The 25,697-nt window shown below is 46.1% G+C and overlaps 1 protein-coding gene across 1 annotated transcript in view; it reads left to right on the forward strand.

Moving 5' to 3' along the window:
* Positions 1-25,697, forward strand: part of FBXL2 (F-box and leucine rich repeat protein 2) — a 477,680-nt gene that overhangs the window by 114,219 nt on the left and 337,764 nt on the right. Inside the window, exons 4-5 of the mRNA XM_078688338.1 lie at positions 5,812-5,886; positions 9,891-9,985. Of these exons, the coding sequence (XP_078544464.1) occupies positions 5,812-5,886; positions 9,891-9,985 (170 nt within the window). The remainder of the gene's footprint in view (positions 1-5,811; positions 5,887-9,890; positions 9,986-25,697) is intronic.

Genomic DNA, 25,697 nt, shown 5'->3' on the forward strand with positions numbered 1-25,697 from the left:
AGGATGATTTCAGAGGGCTATGGCAGCGAGGTTTCCCCATTCTTTCTGGATTCTCATTTTAAAGACACAACATGACCCATGACATAGATAAGAAGAAGTCTCTGTTCAATAGCATTTCCACCTTCTTGAGGAAGAAGGCCATTGTACCGGTCCCCACTTAGCAGAGAGGGAAAGGATGCCACTCACACATATTTCTTGTGAAGGTGCCCTCAGAGGATTACAAGATTATCATCGACTTCCTATTCCTCAACACCCTTCTTCATAGAATGTTTTTCAAACTGAATATGTTACAACAGGTGATTCATTTACTCAACTTGGGAGATTTTCCACTCCAGACAGATTTCCGGTCGCTTATCTGTATATTCCTGTAGTTACCTCTCACCTGAAGTATTGCAGATTTGTAGTGGGTCTTTAATTCTGGCAGTTTTGGGTCCTGTTCTTCGACCTCAAAACCTTTCCTAAGGTGTTTACAAAGTTCCAGGTCCTGGTTCTGGGGATACTGCATTCTCAGGAGAGCATAGTCCATCCTTACTGATGGTTCAAGCCTCATCCTGGGAACAGGCTCTGAATGATAATCAAATAACTGTGTAAACTCTTCAGAGTATTGTATTTATCATCAATTGGGAAAAGTCCCATCTGATAATGTGTCAGAACTTGGAGTATATAGGAACAGTCTTCGACACCACCATGGTATGTGTGCCCTTACCAGAATCCAGGAAGACAAAGCTCCATGCTTGACCAGAGTAGAGGCTCCAGCAAGCCAGTGGTTACAGATCCATGGAGACGAACTCCTTCTATGGCACTGCTCCACTGGGTTTTCAGTTTGCGTACGTATTCTTGATTACAATCCACTTTTCTGTTTGTCCTTTCCTTAGGTTGCAAACTGGAGAAATGCTGCTTGGTCAAGCCTGCATCTGGGAGTCTTTGTTCACCTTCTCCCATGACCTATTGGGCTCCCCAGCCGGATAATTACCTGCACATGATTCCTGTGATTGACCCTATTTTAGAGCTGGTACCTTGTTTAATGGACCTCATGTCCTTAAGTCAGGAACCTATGTTCGCTTATGCCAATTCAATTGTTATCATAACTGATTCCAGGACTATGGGGTGGTGGGCAATTTTAGACCATCTTTCCACACAGGGTATGTGGGGAATCCGTGAAAAAAGATCATCCAAATAGAGGGAGTTAGTGGGGGTCTAGATGGCAATTCAGACATTCTCTCATCCATTTCTAGACAAATCTGTACTAATTTGAACAGACAACAGGGTAGTCATGTCCAATTTAAACCATCAATTTGGAACTGGTTCCCCCTCTCTCAATCGTCTGACTAGACAGACCGGCAGCAGGGTCGAGCTCAATCTATTGAGCTTGAGGAGCTGTCTCTATCAAGGGAACTCTGAATTAACAGCAGGATTTCATAAGCTGGGTTTTTCTATGTTGCATGGAATTTGTGTTAAATCATGTCCTATCCCAAAAGATTTGTTGCAGGTGTTGGGTACTGGGGAGGGGTCTCTTTGTGAGCCAGAACAACACTCACCTGCTAGGATACCTCTCAGGGTTTCGATAGCCTCTGGTGGTAGGAGTGGCTGCCCTGTTGAGTCCATTGCCAGCAGGCGTTTTCTATGTATTCCCTCCAATCCCTCTGATTCCCAGGGTTCTTTGCAAGGCTTCAGAGGAAGAGGGTGGAAATAGTGTTGGTATTTCCATACTGGACAGAGGTGCGTTGGTTTCCCTTACTGCTTCAGTTAGCAACAGAACCGGAATGGGTACTCTAGGCTGTCCCTCCCCGGACTCATCCTCCGTTATCAAGATGAGACCCTCTCCCATCTTTGTCTCTTGGTAGGGACTTTGAAAGGGAGGGTCTTTTAAACCGAAATATCTCACACAAAGTAGCTTTGTCCTTGTAAGCCTCCAAGTTCTACTTATAAGACTTATACCCACCATAGATCATATTTTAGTGCTTGGTGTTTTTTTAGATCTACTACTCCTATGGAAGCATCAAATACTGATATATTGCTGTTTCTGCAGGTTGGTTTCAATTAGGGTTATTAAATTGCAATAGGCTACCTTACAATATTGTAGATAATCTTTTTTTTTTTTTTGTGGTGGTTGGGCATTTCAGCAGGTGAACCTCTAGTCTGAAGACTCTTCAAGGGTTTTTGCCTGTTACGTCCTAAGATCACAAATCCCTTTTTTCTTTGGGATCTTCCATTAGTGTTGACATACCTTCAAACCTCTCCTTTTGAGCCTTTAGGCTCCATTTTGGAGAAGTTATCTTCCTTAAAGGTACTTTTTCTTGGAGTGATTAATACAAATAGGTGAATTAGAGATCTTGGGGCTCATGTTTGCTGCCATGCCTATCGAAGAGGTAAATACTTGAACCAAGATTTACTCAGTAGCAGGTAAGTGATACTTTCACTGCAATAAGACTTTTCAAGATACAGTGTCTGCTGGTTGTGTAGAAGCATACAAGTTACTTTGCATAGAAAAGATGGGAAGTAAGTTCTTTAGAATGCTTGTAATTATTTTAGTTTACTTGTTAGGTACTTTTCTAGTTTGGAATTAAACAAATTAATAATAACACAGTTTAAGCATAACAGCACATCAGTAAGTAGGGTAACTCTTTTAAAGACACTAAGTTACTTTGTGGCATTAAAAGACCGGGTCAACACTTAGGACATTTTTCAGAGAAAAACCCACCTTACAATCCTACGGAGAGAAAGGAATTGTTAGGTTTGCAGGTAAGTAAACACTTTTGGTAACTGAGTTTTGGAGGGTAGACCTAAGGTTCAATTCAGCACTCTAAGTGCACCACCAGCGGCAAAAGGGCGGACGGGTGCATATTGCAGTGGTGCCAATGCTAATTTATGGAGACATGGGGCACATCGGTTGGAGGCTGTTCACAGGAAGGTAAAGTGGCCTTGGAGAACAATCTTCAGGACTTTACAGTAAGTACAAAGGGGGGCCTAAGGCACCACCAAAACCACACCACCAGCTGCACACGGGCGGCTGGGTGCAGGGTGCGCACACAGCGTTGGGCTGCCAATGTTACCCATAGAGATCATTGGTTCAGGCTTCAGGCTGCAGGCTCAGACCAGCAGCCAGCAGAAGGAGTTGAGATGTCGAGGCACCTTTGGATCTTGTTTCCAGGACGCAGGGCCAGAGGATGCAGGGGTGTCTTTAAACGCCGGGGTTCCCCTTATTGGGAAGGTCATGGTTGAGGGGGTTGTTGTGAAGAGGCTGCAGGCGTCGACACTGGACCTTGGAGGTGACCTCCCTCAATGGATTGGAGTTCTGGGCCGTTGGGGAGCCACTTCAGGACCAATGGACCCTCTGGACACGGGTGGTGGACGGCGCCCTGAGAGCGAAAGTTCCCACCCCAGTGGTCCAGAAACCTATCTTGTGGTGGCATGCTGGTATTCACCAGTCAGGAACCCAACAGTGGTTGGTTTGGTTCTAGGTTCCCCTCTATAAGGGACCCTTGTGTGCATGAAATAATACATCTGACACTGGAATCAGAGCCGGTTTATTATTCGGAGATGTTTGATACCAAAAATCCCAGGGTTCAGTAAAGCCATTATTGTGCTAGGAAACTCATAATGAACAGTTTCCAGACTATATACTCAAGATGGCTTTACTGGGCACTTATAATGTCCAAGAATGCCCATAGACCTGTCTGCTCATGCAGCTACGTCCTCACATGAGGTATAGTGCACCTTGCCTTAAGGGTGACTTACCCATGTCTCATGCAGTGCTGGCCAGGCATGGCATACGGAGATGTGTGCCATGTCGAATGTCTCATGCAGTGCTGGGCAGGCATGGCACGCAGGGATGTGTGCCATGTCGACTCTTCACTTTTAGCTGCACAAAAACATGTAGGTTGCAATGGCAGTGGTGCATGTTTTTGGTGAGAGATCTCCGAGAGGGCACAATGCATGCTGCAGCCCTCGGAGGCATCTTACTGGGTAGCATGTCCTTGGTACCATAAGTACCCCTTATAAGGGACTTACAGGTAAGCCACAATTGTGCCAATTGTGGAAACAATGGTACAGGTTAGGGAACGAACACTGGCCCTGTGAACCTGTTTGGCAGGAACCTAGGGAACACTCAGTAAAAGTGCATCAGCAATCTGGCAAAAAGTGTGTGGGAGCGGTTACTGCAACAGAAACACACTTTCCTGCAGCATGTTTTAGGGGAGAATCCCACACACTTTAGCATTGGTTAGCAGAGGTAAAGAGCTGAGAGTACTTAGGCCAGAAAAAAGATACAGCAAAAAAGTGGAGGTAAGCAGGCAAAAAGTTGGGAGACAGACCACCCTTAAGATGACCGGTTTAAGATTGTACAATTTGTTTTGTAAAGAAGGCTATTAGTGACCCACGTGTCTATTCCCTTGAGATCCTGTATATCTTACATGAAGGGAAACTTTGTCACAGGACTGCTTCTTGACCTCTGTGTAGTAGCACCCACCTCATTGAGATACCTGGAAGAAAGATTAAGTACTCTTGCTGCATCAATCCAATATTTGGGTTTGCCAGTGGGCTTTTTCCATCATAAGAGAGTTGTTAGGTTTTGTGTAGTGACTGTTGTGGACTCTGGCATCTAACAGTCTGAGTCATGTACATGTGCAATACAAAATAAGCACATGTATTACACCAATTAAAAAAAAATATTTTTAAACCTCCATCCATTATCTGCATTTTAACGTTAGATGAACAAAGGGTTCCTGTTTTCTGAATGTGAAATTCGGTGTGTTTTTGAAAGAAGGAGTCCTTGAACAGAGGTGGAGGATTGTGCTTACTAGGAAGGTGATGAAGAAATAAATTATCTCCTAGACCCCAAGAAGTATATGCAAAACAGCTAGCAGTAGACCAGTAGATCTCTGGACCCTACTCACCTACTTCTGATCCTGCGCTTGATGCATTGGAGGAAGTTAGGGTCACTTGTTTCCAAGTTAAATTGGAGGACTCTGAATTTTGAAGTGCTGTCACTGCTTAGGTGTGCCAAATCAAAGAAAAGGCTAAAATGGGGCAATATTGGAGCAAGAAATTGGAGACCATGAAAAACTTGCATGCCATAATTATATGTCCGTATGAATATTAAACAGAAATAAATAAATATTTTAGACGCACAAAGAGAAGAAATAGTTTACTTTTTCACACAATTTCTTCTTAAGCTAAATGGTGGAATAACTGCAAAATATTGGCAAATACGTTACATTCAATCACCCCGTGAAATATGTAAACAAAAGAAAATTCGCAAGCCCAACCCAATATTCATAGTAGGTGTCTTGTGAACCATGGAAAGAAAGGAGCTTGAGTTTTAAAAAATAGAGAATGCATCTGTGTCCCAGATCAATCCCTGATGCAACCAAGGAGCTGGTCAAACAGCTTTTATAGGAAATGGTGTCCGGGTAGAGGTCTAAACATTATGAACTACAAATGTCATATGGAGAAACAGTAAATATTGGTAACCCTTCTGGTTAAGTAAAAGCCTTACTATCTCATGGATGCCATCAGAACCAGGAGATTGGGAGGCTTATCTGAGTGCGTATAAATTCTTAAGTAAGTATGGTGGGAAAATAATAAGTTTGGTTTGAAAGCTATAAAAGGAAAGTTGCCCATACAGTTTATAAGTGGTGTTAATAATAATTTAGTGAAATTGCAGTGAGTGTGAATGCTTTTTTCAGCCTCTCTATTGGACAGATGATTCTCTCACACTGTTTGTTAATTATGAAAATGCAATAAAGACAAATCAAAGTGTAATAAACAGGAAGCCCCTGTAAACATTTCTTAATTTGTATTTTTCTCTAGGCATGGAATGTCCTGGCTTTGGATGGAAGCAACTGGCAAAGGATAGACCTTTTCAATTTTCAGACAGATGTAGAGGTAAGTAGACTTTCGCCAATAGAAAATGTTAAAAGATAACAATTCTGGTCATGACGTAATGACAATTTCAATGTTGTCTCAAAGTTGTCACTGTTTTAAATCTAAAATTTGTAGAGAAAATTTCCAATATGAACTCTAATTGAATTGTAATATCCATGCTCTTATGTAGAACTACAAGTTTGCCCATTGTTTTCTTATCTTGATGTTTGAACAAAGACAGTCGGGATGTGAGGGGAATATGTGAGTGGTTGGATATAACCTCTCTCAACAATCTGCATCACCCACTGATCCAATGTGATTGGGCACACACAAGGCAGGAAAAAGTGGATTCTTCCCCCTACTGGACAAGCATGACAGTGGGAGGGGAATTCAAGGCAGATTTGCCACCAATTTGGAGGAAGAGGTAGTTTGCTGCCCGTGATGGTATGTACCACCTCTGCCACCACCACATTCTCTTGAGCCGTGAGTATCCTTTGAACTTCCTCTAGTGTTGGTCGAACTGATGGGTCAGAAAGGTCAGTTCCAAAGAGTATGCCATAGCTTAACTGCTCTTGGAGCGTTCCAACACAGAACCAGTCTTTTTGCCAAAAAAGTCTAAAGCCATTTAACTGCATGTCCATTAGGGATGACTGGACGTCCCATGAGAATCTTTGGAACTCATTCATGCATGATGCTGGATCACCACACTGGTGTCCATTGTGTGTCCGACTCAGTCCCTTTTGTCTAGACCAGTACTCTAGACATATTTGGCTGCCTTCTTGTCCGTCTTGGATCATCTGAGCTAAGATGTTTAAAATTCATCAGGAATAGCCAGCAAAATCTCACTGGCTGTGTCCTAGAGAGGGTGTGTATATCGTCTCAGCAGATGTATTTCACTCAGGGTCAGAAGAATAGACTTTTTTCAGAGGGGCAATAAAATATGCATTTGTGTCCACCATAAAAGTTGATGCTTGATCTCCCAATCTTTCTGGGGTTGGGTGCCTGGTCAGAAAGGCCAGATCACCAGGGGAGGACCTATGACTCCCAGTTTCAGGGCAATTTACAGGTGGGGCTGATCATGGCTTAGACCTTAGTGCTGCTTTTCAACTAAGCCCTAATTTTGATGACAAAGACTTAGAGGATACAGGCAGAGACTAATCTTTCTATTGAAAGATTGGCTTTGGTTTCATAGTGGAGAGTTTTATGTCTTCTGCAGTAAGGATTATTATTGAAAATGAGGCACTCTCCTCAGTGTAGGGGCCCTAGTGGGGAGTTCAGCTCTGTCTCAGTAGAAGTGTCATGTCCACTGCCAGTGTGAGGGTCTAGGTAAATGCCAGCATCAGTATAGTGAGGGAGGATAAGGGATTGTCTTCCTCATCATCGGTGAGTTTGTCGTATGGTACATTATGGAGCCCTTGAATGGTATCAAATTCTGACCTGATAGAGACATCTAGCTGCAGATTCCTTAACTTAGAATCCTCCCCAGGCGCCAGCCTGGATCCGGAACATTTTTCAGCAGTACCTCTGGCATCGGTAGAGGGTGCAGAACGACGCTACGGCGACATCATCCCTTGAATGTGATGTCCACAAAGTCCAGATAAGTCCTCCCTTGACACGCAGCCGGGGTGATCCTGTTGTCTGAGTGATGCCATGATCTCACCCCTCACGGGGCCAAGCCTGTGTAAGTGAGCCATGTTTTGGTGAACAAGTATAGATAATGTTTTTCACTTTTGGTACTGGTCAGAATACCTTCTGCAATTTAACACCCCATTTTCAGTGACTTGCCTTACCATTGTGCTTAATTTTGGAACCAAGAGTTCTTCTAAACTTACAATGTGCATGTACTGGTAGTAGGTGGGTATAGACACTGAGAGGCCATCTCCCCCTCCTGTGCACCATAGCCTTAATTTAGGGTTGCAGTACAGGGTATGATAGCAGATCAAGAAGGGCCAGCTGCCAGGATAATGGTGGTCCGAATGGGATTTCCTGGTGGGACTGAGATGACTTCCTGTTGGAAGGAATGCTTAAGGTAATCACAGCCACTTGCAACTGCTGGGGTGCATTTTAGACCATTATTTTTAGACCCACTGTGTCATTCTAAACAGAGACGTGTTCTTCTTGCAGAGGGCACTGGAGTCCAAGGAGAAATTTCAGGTGTCCATCTCATCCTTCGAAAAAATGACGCAAAAAATGACGCCATCTTATGGTTTAACCGCAGCTACACAGGACAGGCCAACAACATATGTGGGCCCGTTCTTTGAAGGCTTGTTTGCCCTCACAAACCCAGTCAACAATGCACCCACAGTTCCTGGGCACTTTGCTGCTCCCTAGTGGGCAATCCAGATGATAGGTTGTGGAGTTAGACCAGTTTTCTTTTTTTAGTTGCCACTAATGGCACATTTTCTGACTGGTTTACTGCATTTGTTCCCTCCGCCTCGTTCATTCTTTCTCAGTTGGATTTAAATATTCTGTTCACTTTTCTCATGGCATCCCCATTGATGTAGATGTAGTTTTTAATTCGATTTTAGACTCTGAAGGCTGTCCTTTTGGTGGCAATGACCTATGCCAGCAGGGATGGTGAACTTCAACCCCCCTTTTATTTGGACCACTGTTCATGGTACTCTGTCCAGATAAAATGGTTCTTCTCATCTACCCATCTTTTCCGCCAAAAGTGTTAGCTGCTTTTCACACGGGCCAGTCCATTATCCTTTCAACGTTCTTCCCTCCTTCTCATTCCACCAGGAACCCCTGGCTTGTAGTATCATATTGACCTTCCTCAGCAGGGCAGAATGGATGATTGGCTCTTTGAGGGCTTCTCTGGAAAGGCAAGGACGTAACCAAATGCACCATTTCCCATTGGGTTATCCTCTGTATAAAGAAGTACTTGATGAGAAAGACCCTCTGCAGCTGCTGAGTACCATGGCTGCTTCCATGAAGGGCGTCTAAGTTGCTGACTTCTGCCCGGAAGACCACGTGGCCATCCTTACATAATTTTACAAAAAGTTACTACCTAATAGTCCCAGCACGCAGTGATGGATACTTTGGCAACAGTGTGCTGCTTGATAGATTGATGTCTGGCTCTTTGAGAACTTCACAGGAGCCTAGGAAAGGCAAGGTGGTGACCAAATACGCCATTTCATATTGGGTGATCCTGCTTGCTTGTACAGATCCAATACTCGTTGACCAAGGGTATTTGTCCGCACACTAGTGCTGTGGCTGCTTCCAGGGCTATAAGGAGAGGCGCCCCAGAAGCGGATGTCTGCTTGGCGGCCACGTGGTCTTCTTCATATCATTTTGCTAAATGTTACTGCCTCACAGCCCAAACACATCTTGATGGATACTTTGCCAATGGTGTGCTGCATGGCGAAAGTATAGTGTGCAGACACCTATCATTGCAGGTTACATTTCTAGGTTGTCTTTTCAGATCCCCCTAAACTTAATTGCCAGGTTTGATCAGATAAGAACTGGAGGTTGTGATAGGAAGCCAGAAGGGTTGAGGGAAGCTCAGCATTAATATTATTAATTATATTTTAATGGCACACAGTGAATTAATAGACCAGCCCCCCAGCATGAACAAGCGGTAATCAGTCATTTGCATTCTGAGACTGACATATTAAAATAGGCCCTTGATAACGGGAGGTCCCCGCATGATCAAGAGCTGCTTCTCCCTCTGTTCCTCCACTAGTGGCATCTCCTTCTCTGAGGTAACTTGAGAAAGACATGCTGGCCATAACATAAACCTAGTAAGGAAACATCCATGATTCTGGACTTGTGTTAGATTGCAGGTCAGCTGTCCTATTTCATGCCAGACTGATGGTCTGGAGATGTCGGGGGTTGAGTGAAAGGTAACTCCATAAGTGCATCTGGGTGATATGTTTGAAGTGATGTGATGCTCAACTTTTAATGATGTCTTGCATGGGTAGGCACAGAAAGTTATGATTTATTTATATTATAGATTACAAACCTGGTACAAGAAAGGACCAGCGTTTTGAACTCTCAACTCTGTTTTTTGTCTATGATGCAAGGGCCGTGTGGTGGAAAATATTTCCAGGCGCTGCAGTGGCTTCCTGAGGCAACTCAGTTTGAGAGGATGTCTTGGTGTTGGAGATGCTGCTCTAAAGTAAGTGCAAAGGGAAATTATTTGAATTTTCTGTAGTAAGCACCTTTGACAAAGACACTAATATAAACCATTTTTCTCTTTTTTCAAAACCTTTAACTTGTAATTATGTACGATAAACATAATAAGCACACCCAGCGCCACACAAATCTTGAGTTAAATGAAAATATATGGTGTTCAACCACGCAAGAAAGCAAAGGTCGTAAGAATCGTAAGGAATGTGGGGAACAAACGTTCAGGCTCATTGTAAAGAGTTCAAGAACGGAAAATAGAACAACTGTTGTTCTGCTTTACAGAAACCGTGAAGATATCATTATAGGGGTCCAAGTAAAAAGGTCAAAGATATTATCCAGTATTAGGGGTGTCTTTCATAGATTCACATGCCTGAATCATTCCCCGTCGTCGAGACGGGAGCCTCCGGTACATAAAAAAGTAATGTCCTGTAGACATACATAGAGAAAATAGGCCTAAGGGTCTCACCTTAGTAGCCTTTTGTTGTCCTTATGCAAAAAGGACCAAACTCTCACAGTCAGCCAATCAGCTCCGACCTCCCTCTAGAACCTTCCTGGGAGGAGCCTCAGTCCCTCAGATTTTCTACCGCACGTTGTGCTAGGGAGTCTCCAGCCTGAGCTCTTCTCAGGATTCCTTATAAATCATCTACTTTCCTTTGAAAGGTGAATCTTCATTCTACAATCTTCAAGGACTACTTCAGTAACACTTTGAGGCAGTAAGTGTTTGCTTTCTACTGCTTTCTTCGATGTCTGAATCCCAGAAAAAAGCCCTTTTCAGGGCCTGCTCTTCATGTGGGAAGAAAAGGCTCCATGTGGATGATAAGCATACCTTATGCTTATATTGCCTTTATCCGGACCACGTCCCTGCAGACTGCAAAATATGTAGGTCTTTCCCTAGAAAGACCGTGAGAGACAGGGAAGGCCGCCTTCTCATCTGGCTCGACAGACTCAAGGACAGAGACACTCTGGAATCTTCCGAAGGTAGTGTCTCTAAAACCTCAGCAGTCTCTCAAAAGAGGCCAAGGGTAACTTCCCCTGGCCCCTCAGACACCCCTCCTAGGAAGACAGCCAAGAAGTCTTCAGAGGCAAGATCTACGACATCTTCTGTGTCTGTTAAGGATACTCAGACTTTTAAAAAGCCTGCTCAGGCTTCTAGCAGACCTGCCCAGAGGACTACCTCAGTAACTACCACGGTGTCGACGACGTCAGCGTTGTCTCTTTCACCGTCGACGATAACATCTCCATCATCGTCATCGACAGGTAGACCTATTTCCTCCGTTTTACTACTGAAATCGTCGACGACAAAGACCCTGTCGACGTCGAAAACTACTCCGTCGACGAAAACTACGCCGTCGACGACGATAACGACGACGACGCACCCACCACCGCCAGCCCCGACGACGACAGCATCGACGAGGGCATCGACGACGAAGACGTCGACGACGAAAACGTCGACGAGAACGACATCGACGACGGGCTCGCCGTCGACGAGTGCACCGACGACGTCACGGTCGTCGACGACCAAATTGCCGTCTACGGAGATTCCGTCGACGAGGACCCTACCGTCGACGAAGGACTCGTCGTCGTCGACGAAGTTAAAGACGCCGTCGACGGAGGACTCGTCGCCGTCGTCGCCGAAATTACAGCGGCCGTCGACGGAGGACTCGTCGTCGACGAAGACGCTTCCGGACACATGGAAGAAAACCAAGCTCGTGGAGGTGTCATCCCTCACGCTACCACCGTCGACGACGCCTTCGACGGCTTCCACCTCCAGTCCTGCGTTGGGCAAGTCTACTAAGCCGCATATTACGCCGGAGACCACATCTCCAAGCAAAGTGGAGATGCACCCGCCTAACTAAATCTTCCAGAGTGAAGACTCAGAAGAGGATGACCACCTGGGCCCCGCTACTTCCATCTCGGACCTACATGTCAAATGCCAAAGCACTGACGAGGAGGTAGAGGAATTCTCTTACCAGGAGCACTCCGTCCACACTAAAGTCAGCACGGAGGTTACCCCCATGATATGCCTACCTGCTGCTCTGGTGAACGACCTGAAATTCCTTGTACAGGATTACAAACAACGCTTCCCGGACGCTGACAGTAGAGATCAGCCGCCTATCTTTCCTAACCCAGCGGCAGCCCCAAAACCGTCTCGACCTCCCCCTCAGGCCCACCATGAGAAGATACAACCTCAGGAGGTAGTGTCGTCAGACGAGGATGAGGAGGAGGAAGAATTGGAGGAAGGAGAGGTCCAGGAGGCCCACTCTTCCCATGATGAGGAGGATGAATATGTGGCGTCCTCACCAGCATCGCCCCAACCGCGCCATGCGGACTCGCCGCCGGTAGACATAGGCGGCTTCCATAAAATTGTGGAAAGAGCGGCGAAGAGATTCCATATGGCTATCGAATCCACAGAAACTGAATGCTTCCTACACGATTTTAAGGAGCAGACTCAAAAGACGACTAAATCTATTCCAATAATAGAATTTCTATGGGAACAAGGCAAGAAGATAATGCTGACGCCCGCTTCTGTGTCTGCGGTTGTTCCGCGCCTAGACAAAAAATACAAAGCCCCACTGTCTGCAGCGGTCTGCCTAAACGGGCACCCTAAACCGGATTCAGTGGTCACACAAGCGGCCCAGAAACACTCACGCAACCCTTCCTCCCCGCTGTCCGCTCCTCCGGACAAAGAAGGAAGAAAACTGGACACAATCGGCAAAAAGTTCACCACGACTTCGGCCATGACCGTCAAGGTAGCCAACTCCATTGCCTTGTTGGGGCGTTATAATCGCCAACTCTGGGAAGACATAGCCCCATATTTGTCAGACCTGCCGGACTCAGTCCATGGGGAAGTCCAGGCTCTACTAGTGGAGGGTCAATCTTCGGCAGCCGAAATAATAGACTGTGCTATCGATGCAGCCATGACTGGCTTTCGTCAACTTGCTGGAGCTGCGGTCCTACGCCGTCAAGGATGGCTTAAAGCGACGTCGTTCCGCCAGGAGGTGCAATCCAAGGTCTTGGACATGCCCTTTGATGGCCAGCACCTTTTTGGGTCCAAAATCGATGAGGCATTGCAAACCATGAAGAAGGACACGGATACGGCAAGGGCTCTGGGTACCTTACAGTCCCGGAACCAGTCCTTTCGAGGCAACAGATCCAGAGGACAGTCCTCGTATCGAGGTTCCTATCAGAATAGGTCCTCGTACTCCTATACTAACAAAGGTCAATACCAACATAAGCAACCTCAAGGCCGTCAATCATCCTATGGACGATCTAACTTCAGAGGCAAGAATACAAAGAGGGGCACTGGCGGCCGCCAGTGACGAGCTACTCCAGCCAGTCCAGCCACCCTATCCATCCTTACAAATTGGAGGAAAGTTGACCCATTTCCTCAACAATTGGCAACTCATAACCACGGACAGGTGGGTTCTCCAAATTATACGTTTTGGCCATTCCCTCGAATTCACCACCATCCCTCCCAGGACTCCTCCTCGCAGGCGGGCGCACAAAAACTTACGCCTGCTTCTCCAGGAAATTTCTGTAATGCAGAAGAAAGGAGCTATCGAGCGCGTTCCGGCACCCCTGAAGGGGAAGGGCTTTTACTCCCACTTCTTTCTTGTACACCAGAAAGAGGACAAGTGGCGGCCCATTCTGGACCTCCGAGCGCTCAACGTCTTCCTACGAAGCCAATCGTTCAGGATGGTGACGATTCAAGAAATACTAGGCATTCTAGAAAAAGGAGATTTCATGACATCCTTGGATCTCCAGGATGCCTACTACCACATTCCCATCCTCAAGTGTCACAGAAAATTCCTGAGGTTCGAGGTGGCAGGGCAACATTATCAATTCAAGGTACTACCATTCGGCCTCAAATCCGCGCCGCGGATTTTCACGAAGTGCCTTGCACCAGTGGCAGCTTTCCTGCGTCAAATGGGTCACCAGGTCTTCCCCTACCTAGACGACTGGCTGGTGAAAGCACCCTCGGAGGAAGACGCAGCCAAATCCTCCAACGCCTGCACAAATCTTTTTCAGAGGCTGGGATTAACACTCAATCTCAAGAAGTCCTGTGTCGTCCCTACGACAAAAATTACCTTCCTCGGAGCAACCTTGGACACAGAGTGTGCAAGAGCCTTTCCCTCGAAAGAAAGGACAGACAAGATATTGTCCCTGGCCACGGCTGTGGCGAACAGGACACACCTGAAGGTCAGGACCTATACATCCCTCCTGGGCATGATGTCCTCCTGTATACTTCTCGTCCCTCACTGCAGACTCAGAATGCGCCCGTTGCAGGAGGCGCTCGCGAGCCAATGGACTCAAAGTACTGGCTCTTTCGAGGACACTGTCTGGATAACACCCAAAATGTCCAAGAGTCTAACCTGGTGGAGGCGTCGCAAAAATCTGACCGTAGGACTGTCATTTCTCCTTCCGGCAACACCTCTGGTGATCACCACGGACGCTTCCCTGGAGGGATGGGGAGCTGTTCTTCAGGACCTTCGGATCAGCGGCAAATGGGACACTCAGGAAAAACAGCTTCATATAAATCTCTTGGAGCTGAGAGCCGTGTATCTGGCACTACAGGCCTTTCTACCACGCATCCGGCACTCCCCAGTGCTCGTCAAAACGGACAACACCACGACGATGCACTATCTCAACAAACAGGGAGGAACGCGTTCGCTCTCTCTATCACGCGAATCGCAGAAGATCTGGAACTGGCTAGTGCTGCAGGGAATCGCACTCAAGGCCGACTATGTGCCGGGCAGGGACAATACCATCGCCGACGCCCTAAGCAGGCAACGATCACTCTCCCACGAGTGGGAACTGAGCGACAGCGCGCTGACGCACATCTTCTCTCAATGGGGAGTCCCAAGAATCGACCTGTTTGCCACCAAGGGGAACGCCAAATGCCCAAGCTACGCAAGCTGGCATCCCCAACAGGGTTCACTGGGGAATGCCTTTTCCATCGGCTGGTTCAGCGTGTTTGCGTACGCTTTTCCTCCGTTTCCCATGATCCCGAGGCTCCTCAAGAAGATGAAGGCGGAGCCCTGTACCCTGATCCTGATTGCCCCGTACTGGCCGAGACAACACTGGTTCTCGGATCTACTTCGGCTCTCTATCAAGACACCGATTCGTCTGCGACAGCACCCGAACCTCCTAACGATGTCCAAGGGGCAGGTGCAACACCCGAACCTGCAATCGCTCAGCTTATCGGCCTGGCTCCTGAGCACAGAGAGTTCGGTGGCCTAAATATCCCGCAGGACTGCAGAGATATACTGGCGAAAGCGAGAGCAGACAGTACCAACAAAACCTACTCTCTCAAATGGAAAAGATTCTGCATTTGGTGTTCGGACCAGGGCCTGCAACCGCTGTTCGTCACTCCTGAACAGCTATTGCCATACCTGCTGCACTTGGCACGATCAGGACTGGCACATGCATCCATAAAAGTCCACCTAGCAGCTATATCGAGGTTCACCAGAACTTTCACGGGACCTTCCCTGTGGTCCAATAGACTTGTCAAACAATTCCTGAAGGGGCTTTATAGATCCTTTCCGAGGCCTCGGAAAGTCCCCCCAATGTGGCATCTGAACCTAGTTCTCAACCAACTTATGAGGCATCCCTTTGAACCCATTCATCGGGCATCCATCAAATACGTCTCATGGAAAACTGCGATCTTGCTCGCTCTAACATCGGCCAGGAGAGTGAGCGAACTTCAAGCCCTGTCCATTCAGGATCCATACCTGCAATTTAGACAGGACAGAGTGATGTTAAGACCGAACCCGAAGTTCATTCCGAAAGTGCCTTCGGACTTTCATCTCAATGAACCAATAGTCCTTAGGTCTTTCTTTGCAAACCCTTCCACCGCAGCCGAAAGAGCGCTCCATTCTTTAGATCTCAAGAGATATCTAAAGTTCTATCTGGATAAAACCAAAGCCTTCAGAAAATCTTCACAACTATTCGTGGCATACAGCAATCCAAGAATGGGCCTGCCTCTCACGAAGCAAAGCATCTCGAGATGGATTTCCTCAGCGATTGCATTCTGTCATAACAAGGCCGGACGGCCTTTGACTGATCGTGTCACTGCACATTCCACCAGGGCGATGTCCACGTCAGCAGCACTTTTCGCTGGAGTGCCGATCCTGGACATATGCAGAGCGGCGACCTGGAAGTCACCGCACACCTTCTCCAGACACTACTGCCTGGATCTCGAACTTCAGAAGGATGCAGCAGAGGGACAGGCGGTGCTACGCCATCTCTTTCAGTGAGGTGAGCCTTCCCTCATCCCGCCATCCAGGTATGCACATTCTCTGCTATTGTGATGCTCTGCTTATGCTGTCTATTTACATGCTATAGTACAATGTGTGCATTGTCTAACATGCCGGCAGGGCACCTTTCCATCACGAATGTGCCTTTCTAATTGCTAGTGTTAAAAAGTAGTCAGGACGCTGAAGAAGGGTGAAGTAGGATTTATTATAACAGCCCCACACAGTGGTGGTGCGTGGGTCAACGGAACTTCTCTAATGACAGTTGGTGTCAACATTAACAGGTGGGAGAGGGATGGAATGTGGGGGAACCAATGGGAGGGGAGAGCGAGGGAAGGGTCACGCGCAGGGGAGAGGATGGTACCATGCGCTGGGTTGCAGGAGGGGTGGCATGGGTAGAATACAACACATCTTCCTCTCTTGAGAGTTTGGCAACAGTGCCGCAGGATGCAGTGTCAATAAGCAGGTGGTTAGTCACACACATAATCATCTAAGCGTTTAGGTCTGCGGATGGTTCTGCCAAACCTTCCAGAGGCCACGGGTAAGTGTGGTGCACATTCCGTATCCGAATGGGAGTCAAGATTGGTTCTGCCGAACCTACTACTGAGTCTGTGACCATCAAACGCAACTTCAGAATCCGAATGAGGGTCATCCTGACAACTCCGATTGCCAGTCGAAGTGCTAGGATAGGCACCTGCAGACCGATCTGTCGGTTGGCTATCATCAGAGTCAGAGTCAGATTGGAGGTCATATGTGCTGTTGTTTCTAGAACTGTTATTCTCATCAACACTAGATCTATCAACATCTACCCACATATCATTGTTAACAGTAACATGCTGCTGTTGACCCTGGGCCTTGCCACTGGGATGATAGTTCGCCAGTCTGCTCATGTGCCAGACTTTCCCATCACTGAGTCTTGCCGCATTGTTAAACAGTTCGTCAACGCGAAGTGGAGCGGTATATCTGCTTTCTCCTTTCTTTACCTTTTTTTCCAAACGAACTTTCACAAGGTCGCCAATCTTGAATGAATGGTCTTTTGCTCTGTGTTTGGAATCATACCATTCTTTGTAGTACTTCTGCGCTTTGATGATATTTTTCCTTATGTTTTCAGGTGACCATTCAATTTGTTTAGATTCAGACATCCACCCCAGATCAATGCTCATGGGCTGTCTGCTTCTCATGAGAATGAATGGTGCTGTGCGTGTGCTTGCACAAGGAGCAATCCTGAATGCCCATATCAGTTTGTATATTTCCTCTTCCCAATTCAAGTTTGCATTCCTGGATAGTTGTATGTGTCCTTTCAAGACACGGTTGAAACGTTCCGTGAGGCCATTTCCTTCTGGATGGTAAATTGAAGTGGTGTGATGGGTGATACAGTGCCTAGCAAGGAATGACTTGAATGCTTCGGAACAGAATTGCCGCCCATTATCGGTGAGGACGGATTTGGGTAAGCCTTCACTGAGAAAGAGCTTGTCCAGGAAGTCTATGCATGTGGAGCTGTCAATTTCCTCAACGATTTTTATTTCCGGCCACTTGGAGAAGTGGTCTATTGCCACCAGGATGTACTTGATATCCCCACTATGTCCTTCTATGGGCCCCACAATGTCCAAACCCAATTTCTCCCATGCCATTTGCGGGGGTTGAATCGGAGAGAGACTGACCTTTGAGGTTTTAAGGGTTTTGTCCGAGTCAGAGCATTCCACGCAGTTCCTGACCAGGACCTCAATTTGCCTGTCAATGCCCGGCCACCAATAACTTGCCCTGACTCGCTGCTTAGTTTTGGTGATGCCAAGGTGGCCAACGTGACATAAATTTAGGATTTTGTCTCTGAGTGTGACTGGGGCTATGGCTTTACCCATTCTGTATAACACACCGTTTTCCAAACTGAGTTCATTCCTAGTTTCCCAGTACGCCTTGACATTGTCTTGTAGGTTGCGCTTATCTGGCCATGCGGAGTTGATGAATTGGCATATCATTTGCAGAGTGGAGTCGCGCGACATGTGTTGGCCCCATTCATCCGCTGATATTCCATCCAGGTCAGTGTTGAAGAGCAGAGCTACCTTCTCCTCGTCTTCTTGAGCGATCATGCTTTCTGTGTGAGGCAAGGGTAGCCTGCTGAGGAAATCAGCAATTTTGTTTTTCACCCCTGGCCAATATTCAGCTGAGTAGTTGTAATCCAACAACTTGATCGACATTTTGCTGAGTCTAGGTGAAGCAGTTTGTAGACCAGAGGCGGTCAGTATCTTGATTAACGGTTTGTGGTCTGTGCGGAGATGGATATTGTATCCCCACACATATGCTCTGAAGTAATTGAGCGCCCATGCACAAGCCAGCATTTCACGCTCAATGACCGAGTACCTTTCCTCCGCTGAGGTGAGCGATCTGGAGGCAAAGGCTACGACCCATTCATGGCCAGAAGAGTCTTTCTGTGCTAGTACAGCTCCAATGCCTTTGTTGCTTGCATCAGTAGTCAGGTAGATATCTGCCTTGGGGTCAAAACCTTTGAGGAAAGGCGCCTCGCTGATTTCCTTTTTGATGGAAACAAAGGTGTTCTGACAGTCCGGTGACCAGACAAATTTGGTTTTGTTTTTTAGTAATTGCCTTATGCTGTAGGTTTTTTCAGAGAAGTTCTTTATGAATTTGGAGTAATACTCCGTCAAGCCGAGAAAGGCTCTTACATCTTCTTTGCTCGATGGACATGGGGCATTCAAGATGGCATCCACTAAACCTTGTTTGGGTTTGATTCCTTCTCGGCTGATGGTGTGTCCAAGGTAAACCACCTTGTCCTGTGAGATTTTACATTTGTCTAATTCCACTGTTAAACCATGCATTTTCAATTTGTTAAACACTTGTCTGAGGCGTGTGTCGTGATCTGATTGGTTACTGCCCATGACCAGGATATCATCTTGGAAAAACCTGATACCCTCAACACCCTCCAAAACTGATGTCATGACCCTTTGGAAAAGTGCTGCGGCAGAGGCCAAACCAAATGGTACCCTGGTGAATCGATAGCAACCAAAGGGTGTGATAAAGGTAGTGAATTTTTTACTGTCTGCATGCAAAGGAATTTGGTGGTATGCAGATTTCAGGTCGATAATAGAAAACACACACATATCATTGGTGGCACTGAACATTTCACATATGCGTGGTAGAGGATATTGATCAACAATAATGTTCTTATTGAGGTCCCTGAGATCGATGCAGAGTCTGATTTTCCCATTGGGACGTTTAACAACTACCAAAGGGGAAACCCACTCCGCCGATTCTACAACTTCTATAATACCATCCTTGACAAGTCTGCTTAGTTCAGTTTGGACATCACTTCTCACTGACACCGGTAGATGCCTTACCTTGTGAATGCAAGGAACAGCTGAGTCCTTGAGCTCAATTTTGTGTTCGAAACTGTTAAGGAGCCCAACTTTACCTGAGAACACTTCGGGAAAGTCTTTTTGTATTGACAGTTTACAGGATTCATTTATGGACAAGACGGGATCATCACTATTGGGATCAAGCATGATGCCAAGGTCAGCCTGGTCACTCCAGCCAAGGACAGAGGGACCTTTTTTTGCTACATAAAGTCGGCAAAACGCTTTCCGGTTTTTGAATTCGAATTCCAGATCGCGAGTTCCAAGGAATTCTATGTTGTTCCCCGTGAAGCTTCTAGCGTTGACCTTGGGTTTTTCCAGAGCAGGGCCGATTTTATCCGTGACTTGCTTCCAAACATTCTCGTTGATAATCGTGAAGGGAGAACCAGAGTCCGCCATCAGATTGATTGTCACACCTCCCATATTGACATCACACATGGGTTTTTTCTTCTTTGTTGTCGTGAGTTCTAAGACATCATACTCAATGGAGAAGACATAGTTGACATTGTCGGAGTCAGAATACTCCGATTCTTCTTCGGTTGAATCACTTTCCTCATGAATTTGACGTACTTGTTTGCTCTGTTTGTACATTTTCCTGTTGCACACCTTGGCGATGTGACCAGTCATTCCGCACGACAAGCATTTTTGGTGTAGAGCTGGACATCTTTTAGAGTCGGCTAGATGGGTCGGAGACCCACAGCGATAACATTTGAGTTCAGGAAAATCATTGTCTCTTGTTGTACTGCGTCTATCATCACTACGCTTTGACCTGCTTGGTTCATTTCTCTTGTAATGATCATTACTCATCTCTTTTTTGTTCCCTCTCTGTTTGAATTTACTTGCATTGGAGGACCTAATAGCTTTTATTTCCACAGGTTCCTCGATCACTGCTTTGGCACATCTGCCAGTAAGTTCCGCTTTCTTGACAAGGGCAACAACCTCCTTCAAGGAAGCCTCACCGTTAACCCATAGTTTATCTTGGATGTTGGGGTTGCTAGCGTGCATTATAATTTGATCTCGCACAAACTCTTCCTGCAGTGCTCCGAATCTGCAGGTCAAGGCCAAGTTGTTCAGGGCAGCGACATAATCCTCAACACTCTCGTCCTTCCCTTGCTTCCTTCTAGAGAATTTGTACCGATCAACCGCAACGCACACAATTGGCGAGAAGTGATCGTCTAGATCGTCTAGGGCATGTTGGTAAACATCATCACCAGTTCTTACCTTCTTCTCTATGTTATTATAGGTCTTAAGTCCACCAGGACCCAAGCAGTACAAAAGGACTTTTTTTTTCTTAATAGCAGTGAAGTCATCATCCTCAACAGTCTCAATGTAATTAATAAAATACTCTTTCCACTCTTTCCAAGGCATGCAAGGTGCACCTTTGAGAGGTAGAAATGCCTGAGGTTGCGAAAGGTTCAAGGAACTGAGAGCGCACATGACGATAGACAATTGTGTACAGAATTGAAGGTTCAGATGTAACTTAGTACACTATGCTGGTGCGGAGTCTTCAAACAATGGGAATATGCCAAGGTAATTGCACTGTATATTGTGACCTATTTTATAGTCTATTTTATACCATGCGGTAAAGTCAACAGATACCTGGCGTGGGCCAGGCTCGAACCCTGACTTGAAGAAACGAGCAATTTCACTCGATGTTTTTTTTTTTCCAAAATGGCCTCCTGCGCTGCGTTCCAGTGACGTCACGCGTCACCAGGCATGCGCAGAAGCGTTCAATTGCTGGCGCGAAAACAGCTGACAGGAATTTCCGTGCCGAATGCGCAGGGGAGCGCTTACTCACTGGCAGGAATGGATGAGCGCCAGGAAGCCTCAGCCGGAGAAGAGCGTCGAGCGTAGGTGGCACACGCGCAGGGGAGTTCCAGAAGCAGCGGTCCTACCTCCGTGTCGCGTAGCAGGCGGTCGTTGCGAGATGCTCACTTCTCACACGAATACCACGGCCACTTCACCACCGACCTCTATATGGTGCGCTTCCTCGTTCGCCGTGAAGAGAGACACCAGGATTCTCAGGTGAGAAGAATTTCTTCAACGAAAGAAAGCCCATCAGCTGTGCCACGGTGTGAGGCTGTAGTTCCGTCGTCCGTCAATGACCTCGTCGCCACTGTTAAAAAGTAGTCAGGACGCTGAAGAAGGGTGAAGTAGGATTTATTATAACAGCCCCACACAGTGGTGGTGCGTGGGTCAACGGAACTTCTCTAATGACAGTTGGTGTCAACATTAACAGGTGGGAGAGGGATGGAATGTGGGGGAACCAATGGGAGGGGAGAGCGAGGGAAGGGTCACGCGCAGGGGAGAGGATGGTACCATGCGCTGGGTTGCAGGAGGGGTGGCATGGGTAGAATACAACAGCTAGCTACTCTGATTCAGGCATGTGAATCTATGAAAGACACCCCTAATACTGGATAAGAACTGCGTTACTTACCTGTAACAGCAGTTATCCAGTATTGGTGTCTTTCATAGATTCACATGCAACCCTCCCGCCTCCCCTGGGAAGTCTCACATCCCTCTCTCACAATATTACGCCTAACTAGCTGAGTGCGTACGAAAATCTGAGGGACTGAGGCTCCTCCCAGGAAGGTTCTAGAGGGAGGTCGGAGCTGATTGGCTGACTGTGAGAGTTTGGTCCTTTTTGCATAAGGACAACGAAAGGCTACTAAGGTGAGACCCTTAGGCCTATTTTCTCTATGTATGTCTACAGGACATTACTTTTTTATGTACCGGAGGCTCCCGTCTCGACGACGGGGAATGATTCAGGCATGTGAATCTATGAAAGACACCAATACTGGATAACTGCTGTTACAGGTAAGTAACGCAGTTCTTGCAGTCCATCATAGGACAATGGGTTCAATAGGAATTGGAAGGAATGCTTTTCTTTAAGATGAAAATGTCTAGAGGTGAAGACTTTCCATAATGCCTTGGATGAGTGCAGGTACCTTGACCGTCTTACAACTTGTTGGGGGTTCATAAAGTATGTGTTTAAAAATTAAATCAATATCAGCTTAGTCGCTATGCCTTTGTCCTACTATCATAGCGCCTTTTTAGGACTGACCTGTATACAACTGTGTATCTAGAGTTGTTGAAAATGCAAAAATGACTCCAAACTCATTAAGAGTAATACTGAGAAAGGGTTTTGTATGAGTTGGGGCGTGCATTTCCTCTTGTCCGATATATAGGATATGTCCAACTTAAAATACAATTTCTCTGAGTCATCATTTACTTAACGTGCTTGATGAATGCCTGTATTTTAAAAAGATTAGTAATGGAGAAGCATTGTAAAACCGTTCTGGGCAACATAAAAATAAACTGGGGACATCATTCTTTATGCAGTCTGTGACCTATCCTTGATGCAGATTTCGGACTTTCCAGAATTCACAAGAGTTTATGGAAGTAACCCTGTAACTCCTAGGAAAATCTTGTAAATTCCTTTTTTTGCACGATCTTATATATGTGTATATTTCCCCATGCCAAAATATGCATGCCCCATAGCGAAAATCCTTTTGCTACTCCCCCATTTTCCCACTCCTTATTAGGAGTACATTTCTGGCCCTTTCCTGTGTGGGGAGACATTGGGGAGGAGTTGGTGAATACCTTTAAGCATGTAAGTTTTTAAGTGTGTTGAAAGTCGCCCTCATTCAAGTTGATAAGCGTGTGGAATATCTCCGGCATTCCGGCCCTAATCCTGCCTCATCCCGCCTACTTCCAGGCTAGCTAGAACCCATATCTTGACATAACATGAACCCTGGATTTATAAGAGAGACTACCATCAGAGCTCTGATGTAATGAGAAAACTGTCTTAAATTGTCACCTCGCTACATGACTCAAAAAGAACAATTGTTGGACAGCATGCAGAACAATGTCATACATTCACCCCAGTACAGAGATCTGGGCCTAAATCCATTGTTGTTTTGCTCACCATGCCATTCCAGTTTGGACCCAGCCATATGTAAATCAGTTTTGACCCTGCGCCCAATGGGAACAGTCCAGCCCGAAATGCCAGGCCAGGTCTTCCCTGGACTGGAAACAAGCATCCTAGGACCGGTTTCAGGCTTTTAGCCCTCGTCAGCCAGGATAGCTTGACTCCAGTGGCATGGAGAGCACAGGACTCACGTCTGAGCATACCCGTCCCACTCGGGGTGACAAATGCAAAAAGAACAATTGATGGACAGAATGCAGAACAATGTCATACATTCACCTCAGTACAGAGATCTGGGACAAAAGAATCATGGATTTAACCCAGATCTCTTGACTGGGGGTGAATGTTTTGATTTGTTCTGTATTCCGTCCATCAATTGTGTGTCTTTTGCTTCCTCGCCCTAAGTGCACTGGGTATGCCCAGACGTGGGTCTCGGGCTCATTGTGCCACTGGATTAAAGCTATCCTGGCTGAAGAGGGGTGAAACCCCGAAACCGGTGCTAGGATGCTTGTTTCTGGTCCAGGGAGGACCCGGCTTAGCAGTTCGGGCTGGACTGTTCCCATGAGGCACAGTGCAAGACTGATTTGCATATGGCCAGGTCTAAACTGGGGTGGCATGGTGAGCAAAAGAATGATGAATTTAATCCAGATGTCTTGACTGGGGGTGAATGTCTTGATTTTTCTGCATTCCGTCCATCAATTGTGTGTCTTTTGCTACCTCGCTACATGACAGCAAAAGGGACAAATGCATTATTATACAGACAAGTAGACTTCTGAAGTATGCTTTCCCTTGGCAAATGAGGAACTTTTAGGCCTTCTTTAGTCATTGCTAGAAGTGCAATTCACATTTTGAATGAGCCCACAGTTAGTATGAATCATGTGTGGCAATAAACCGGTCCCCTTCACCCATTGTCTCAGCTGCTAATGCCATTCACATTTAGACCAGCCTACGGGAAAGCTACTAATTAGTTGGGTTACCAGCAACATGAATAACTCAGTATTGTTAATCAGTGCCGCTTTCCGCATCCGGAAAGATTAAATACCAAGCTGCAAATTATTTCCTCTCAAGAGTCCTAGCCAGGGCTTTAAGTGAACCGGGTCTCACTGGTGCTGAGCACCGACAGTTTTTTAAAGGGGGCGTCGAAACTGGTCTATTTCAGGCTCTGTTTTGTGTACTGGCACAGGTGGTCCGTTTTTTCACGGGCTGCAGTGACAGGAGTCAGATTGATGTGCGCTGCTCACACTGCTCACTTCACTAGTGGAGAAGTTACGGCATGACGTCATGCCAAGTGAGCGTTGCAAGGGAAGGGAAATCCTTTAAAGAGAGTCATTTTCTCTCGGGAATTCCCTTCTATTCTTGAAACTCAGGAGCAGCAACATTGTCATGGTGTCACCAGGACTTTAAGTGGAAGCTTTTTCAATATTATATACAAGCCGTAGATGCAGCTTATTTATCTTATGTTACTAACAACCATTGACCAAGACAGTAGTCCTGGCTTGTTGTAGGTGTGATGTTCAGTGGCGGTTCGCCAAGCAAGTGCTGTGGAGCGGGGTGGGTGAGGGCCAGGGTGAGAGGTAGTAAACTCCGGCATAAGGCGGAACAGACTTAAGTAAATAAATATACAAATAAAACAATTTACATTGCTTGTGCTGCAACGCCTAGATAAACATGAAAGGGACCCTGAGAAAATAAGTCCAAGGGGAGCATCCCACCAGGGAGGAAACTACTAAACAACATGTAAGGGAAGACCCCAGGCCATAATAAAAATAGGTCCAAAGTTCCACAATATTTCATTATTTATTTTTCATTATTCAGTATTTTTATAAGTCTCTTTTTTTGGAAATTAGAAAAAATATAAAATACATTACATATATAAATTCATTTGATAAAAATACAGAAACCACATTTCAAAAATCTAATCTAAGCTAGAAAACACTTAAAAAAGTACATAAGATATGTGACAAAAGACAAACGAACAGCCCATAAGTTTGCAAAACCCAAATATCAGAAATAGAGGGTTCACACTAAATTAATACATCAGACAAAAAACAATTGCAAAAAAGACAAACAATTAGCCCAAAATACATAAACAGTTTAGAAAAAAAACATCTAACATAACAAATGACAAGAAAGCTAGACAGTTCATAACTAGAA

Source organism: Lissotriton helveticus, chromosome 4_1 (genome assembly GCF_964261635.1).
Source record: "Lissotriton helveticus chromosome 4_1, aLisHel1.1, whole genome shotgun sequence".
NCBI lineage: Eukaryota > Metazoa > Chordata > Amphibia > Caudata > Salamandridae > Lissotriton > Lissotriton helveticus.